Source organism: Triticum aestivum, chromosome 7D (genome assembly GCF_018294505.1).
Source record: "Triticum aestivum cultivar Chinese Spring chromosome 7D, IWGSC CS RefSeq v2.1, whole genome shotgun sequence".
Taxonomy (NCBI): Eukaryota; Viridiplantae; Streptophyta; class Magnoliopsida; order Poales; family Poaceae; genus Triticum; species Triticum aestivum.
The window spans coordinates 508304178-508309644 of record NC_057814.1 but is presented as its reverse complement, the minus strand read 5'-3'; the positions used below and the strand labels follow the sequence as shown (position 1 = coordinate 508309644).

General features: G+C 50.5%; 1 protein-coding gene across 1 annotated transcript; it reads left to right on the top strand.

Annotated features, from left to right (window-relative positions):
• Nucleotides 1–3423: 3423 nt before the first annotated feature.
• On the top strand, nt 3424–4820 carry LOC123166783 (AT-hook motif nuclear-localized protein 27-like). The gene has a single exon (XM_044584584.1). It carries the CDS (start codon nt 3605–3607, stop codon nt 4469–4471), a length of 867 nt encoding a protein of 288 aa, XP_044440519.1. The 5' UTR covers nt 3424–3604; the 3' UTR covers nt 4472–4820.
• Nucleotides 4821–5467: the final 647 nt, after the last annotated feature.

Genomic DNA, 5467 nt, shown 5'->3' with positions numbered 1-5467 from the left:
ACCTTCCAAATGTGGCCTCTTTATTGACTATTGTCATCAACAACAAAATCAAGGGCAAGGCGAGGATAGAGGTGTATTGTTGGCGCGAAGCACTCAGGTTCCTTGATGCCGCGAGTGCAGCGTGTTTTTACTTTTTGTGTAACCATTGTGGGCATGGTGTTATCTGAAAATCCCTTCTTAAATAATAAAAATGGCAAGTGTTTAACCTTGTTTAAAAAGTTCTACGAATGTCACTGTAGTAGTATGTATGATCTTTCATGTGAGTCGCTGGATGAAAGCAAAAGCAACTTCCATGGCAGCCGAGTACGAGGCGTTTGATTTCATTTATGTGGTGAGGAGAATTAGAAATGCTGGAAAAACGCATGGGAGAGAAATCAATTCGATCTCCCGGATCAATCAAAAGATGCCTACGAAAATGTTGTTTGAATTTATGAAAAGTTTGCTTTGGAGAGAAACGCTTGGGGGAGACGACATGATACTAGTGCAAACGTTACAGATCCACAGCGCACCATTCGGGGGTGTTAGGCTACCCTATTGCACCAAGACTTTCTACCGTAGCCACATTATTGTCTAAAACTTTCGTCTTAATTGGTGAGAAGGCAAGTTTTATGCCTTGTCTAAGTAAAAGTTTCGCCATACCATTGTAATTGCAATAGTATGTATGATTTTTCGGAGGGTCATGGGATGATACCAAAAATGGTTTATTTGGCAGCCAAAGATAGGGCGTCCGGTTTCACTTATACGATGAGATGGAGAACTGAAACGTCGCGGAAAACATTGTGCACGAACAGGGACATAGCCAGACCTTGGGTTGCCTGGGCCGCGGCCTAGGGCGTGTGGGTCGAACCCTTTGTATACAGAAGATATTGTGGCACATTGTAGCCACTATAGCTATTGTAGGTCTAGGGGTTGGCCTGGGGCATAGCTTGAGCCTGGTTATACAACTGACTGGGCGGAGACGACACAATGATCAGGCAAATGTTACTGGTCGTTGATTGTTCGGGGACACTAGGGGCATCGCGCCCTTGCCATTGTGGTTGCAATATTATCTAAAACGCTCAAATTCATAAGTAAAAAAGGCAAGTTTTGTGTTTAAAAAAAAGGCAAGTTTTTTTGTGTGCCTTCTTCAAAATTAACTTTTGCAACACCATTGTAACACTATGTATGATGTTTCAGTTAGTTGATGGATCGGACCGTAATGGGTTCTTTGACAGCAGAGGACAGGGCGTCTGATTTTACTCCCGCAGTGAGAAGAAGAACTGAAAATGCCACGAAAAACGCTACCGAGGACCAAGCGTCTGGTTCACTTTCGCGATAAGAAGGAGAACTAACAACGCCTCGAAAAATGTTGCCGAGGACAGGGCGACCGTCTGGTTTCACTTTTGCGGTGAGAAGAAAAATTGAAAACGTTGCGGAAAACACTACACTGAGATGACACGATGATGTCGCAAAGTTACAGATTGGTCGCTGGTCTCTCGGCGGCACATGCACTAGGCCCACCGCAACCTTTTCACTGTGGCAGCATTATTATCTAAAACTCTCGTCTTCATGAATGAAAGGTAAGTTTTTTGACTTGTTTAAATATAACTACCGCAACACTATTTATGGTCTTTCAGTTAGTCGTTGGGTGAGACGGTGATGGTTTCTTTGGTAGTCGCGGATAATGCGTCAAGTGTTACTTCCATGGTAAGAAGGGGAACTTAAAATTATGCGGAAAATGCGGAGAGGGTGCCCTATTTTACTTCCGCGGTGAGTAGGAGAACTAAAAACACACAGAAAAATTTTGTCCTCGGGCCACTATGGCCACGACATTATCCAAAACTTTTGTCTTAATGAATGAAAAAGGCAAGTTATTCTCATCTTAATGATCTTTCGATTAATTATTGGATGAGACTAAATGGTTTCTTTGGCAGTCTAGGAGAGAGCGTCCGGTTTCACTTCCGCGGTCAAAAGGAGAACTAAAAACGCCGTGGAAAACCTTGCAGAGGACCATGCGCCAGGTTCCACTTCCACGGTGAGAAGGAGAATGGAAAAATGGCACGGGAAATCCTGCAGAGGATCGGGCGTCAGGTTTCACTTCCGCAGTTAGAATGGGAACTGAAGCGTAAAACCTTGCAAGGATCGGGTGTCAGGTTTCACTTTCACGGTGAGAAGGAGAACTGAAGCGTAAAACCTTGCAGAGGACCGGGTGTCATGTTTCACTTCCGCGGTGAGAAGGAGAACTGAAGCGTAAAACCTTGCAGAGGACCAGGCGTCAGGTTTCACTTCCGCGGCGAAAAGGAGAATTAAAAATGGAACGTAAAACCCTGCAGAGGATAGGGCGTCAGTTCTCACTTCCGCGATGAGAATGAGAACTGAGGCGAAAAACCTTACAGAGGACCGGGCGTCAGGTTTCACTTCCGCGGTGAGAAGGAGAACTGAAAATGGCACGGAAAACCCTGCAGAGGACCAGGCATCAGGTTTCACTTCCGCGGTGAGAAGGAGAGCTGGAAATGGCACGGGAAATCCTGCAGAGGACCGGGCGTCAGTTTTCATTTCCACGATGAGAAGGGGAACTAAAAATGGTGCGGAAAACCCTGGCGAGGACCGGGCGTGAGGTTTCACTTCCACGGTTTGAAGGAGAATTGAAAGTGGCACGAAAAACCCGGCAGAGGGCCGGGTGTCAGTTTCACTTCCACAGTGAGAATGAAAACTGAAAATGGTGCTGAAAACCCTGTGGAGGACCAGGGCGTCCGTCCGGTTTCACTTCCGCAGCGAGAAGAAGAACTGAAAATGGCACGGAAAACCCGGCAGAGGACCGGGCGTCAGTTTTCACTTCCACGGTGAGAATGAAAATTGAAAATGGCGCTGAAAACCCGGGCCAGGCGTCCGTCCGGTTTCACTTCCGCAGTGAGGAGAGAACCGAAAACCGCGCTAAAAAGTGGGCAGACGACAGGGCGTACGGTTTCACCTCGATGGTAAACGAAGAACGTTTCATGTAAGACGAAGAATCCGGCTCTTTTCGTAAAAGAAAAGAACATTTTTGTTTTTGACACGATGAAAGAACATTTTTGTAAAAACATGAAGAACACTTTTTTTAATGAAAACATGAAGAACATTTTTTTTAATAAATAGTTTGGATTGCTTATCACATGTGTCACGTGGTATGAAGAACATTTTTTTGATAAGAGGGAGAACGGAAAACGGCGCGGAAAACCATTGGACAGAGACGGCACGATGATGAGGCGAGCGTTACAGACATACTGGTCGCGGACGAGACGGTTCGGCCCGCGCTGCGCCGCGACACGTACCGGCGTCGCCACCACACCGCGCACATGCCGCGCCTTCTCGCCGTCCCGTCAGGATTCAAGAGCCGCTCCGCTCCTCCCATATGACCCCCCTCCTGGCCCCTTGTGTTCTCTCTCTTGACTTTTGGCAGTACAACTGGGCGAGCGAGGGGGGCAAGGCTTTGCGAAAGCGCTCAGTTTCTCCCAGTCTCCGACTTCGAGATCTCGAGAGAGAGGGGAGGCAGGAGGACAGCGGGTCAGGGGGAAGAGAGCCAAAGGGGGCGTGGGATCCTACTGTGGAGCCAGCCAGTGTGGCGGATTGCGGGGAGGCTACGTGCATGGCCACCGGCAGCAGCAAGTGGTGGCAAGGGCCAATGGACTTCCCGCCGCAGCCGCAGCAGATGCAGCAGATGCCGCTCCAGCACCAGCACCAGCAGCTGCAGCTGCCGGCGGTGACCATGCCGGCGCCGGCTCCAGCGGTGGCCGGCCCGGCCGCCTCGCCGGAGAGCAAGCAGCAGCAGCAGGGCCAGGGCCAGGGTGAGGGGCAGATGGGCGCGGCGGCGGGGGCCATCGTGCCGCTGCGGAGGCCGCGGGGGCGGCCGATGGGGTCCAAGAACAAGCCCAAGCCGCCGATAATCATCACCCGCGACAGCCCCGACGCGCTCCACTCGCACATCCTGGAGGTGGCCCCCGGCGCCGACGTCGCGGCCTGCGTCGCCGAGTACGCGCGCCGCCGCGGCCGGGGCGTCTGCGTGCTGGGCGCGTCCGGCTCCGTCGTGGACGTCGTCGTGCGCGGCGCGGCCTCGGCGGCGCCCCTCCCGGGCCGCTTCGAGCTCCTCTCCATGACCGGGACCGTGCTCCCGCCCCCGGCGCCGTCCGAGGCGTCGGGACTCGCCGTCATGCTCTCCGCCGGGCAGGGCCAGGTCCTCGGCGGGTGCGTCGTGGGGCCGCTCGTCGCCGCCGGGCCCGTCACCCTCTTCGCCGCCACCTTCGCCAACGCCGTCTACGAGCGCCTGCCCCTCCAGGACGCCGCCGACGCCGACGTCAAGCCCGACCTCTCCGCCGCCCCCGACGCCTCGGTCCCGCAAGAAGTGCAAGCGCAGCAGCCACTGGCGATCTCCCAGGCCATGGCCATGGGCGCGGGCTACCCTGACCACCGCTCACCCCAGTACCCGTGGGGAGGCCACCAGGGAGGCGGCATCTGATGGATCGATCGTTAACTTTTTTCTTGGTGTTCTTGCTCCTAACATCCATCCTCTAGACAAAAGTAGGTTTTGGCAAGTTGATTCATTCATGGAGTGCTCCTCTTGGGCTCTCATTGTGATTTTGTTGTGCAAGATCAGCAGAATATGGCGACCAAGTACATCTCTTCTCAGGCGATGGAGCCACATTTTGTGTGGTTAATTGAGGTCAGTGTTCTAGTTTTTCAGCTTCTCAGGCTGAGTTGTTAGTGTATTTGCTAGCATTGCAAACATGTGAAATGTGATTAATGACTGGGGAAATTGGAAATTTGTTGTTAATGACTGGGGAAATTGGAAATCTGTTGTTACCTGAGATGTGCTCGCCTCGCTATTTCATATCGACTTTCCATTTGGGATGTTTTCTTTATGCTTGTTGCCAGTGTACAAAACCTCCGCCTGTCCCAGTAGTACAGTACGCCGTATGAAATCCAATGGTCAATGTTCAGTCCTAGTACTGCATGTGTCCATTCGAGAAGGAAAGAAACAAAACAGCAAAACACATGTTGCGTCATGTACTACTGTATCTATATCTATCTCATAGACATAGAGGAACCATAGGGATATAGCGAGATAATAGCAGAAGATTTGAAGAGAAACACCAAGGCCTCCTTTGGTCACATGATTCTAAAAAGTAAAAACGCGCAGGAATTGGATTCTAAAAACGCGCAGGAATTAGATAGAAATGCATGCGTAAAAAAGAAGATTGGAAAACGTAGGAATTTTGCAGGCTTGGTTGTTTGGCTGATGGGAATAGAAAAAACACAGGAATTCTTGTGTACTTATAGCATGTTCTTATGCCATGAAGGATCTCAGTCTCGTTCTTCGTGTGTAAGAATTTGGAAAGAGGTTCAAGTGGATTGTAAATTTTCTGTGTTTTTCCCCTCTAAAACCAGGAACAAAGATTTGTTTTCTATATTTTCCTTTGCAACATTCCTTTGAACCAAAAGCTTGGTGCCTCTT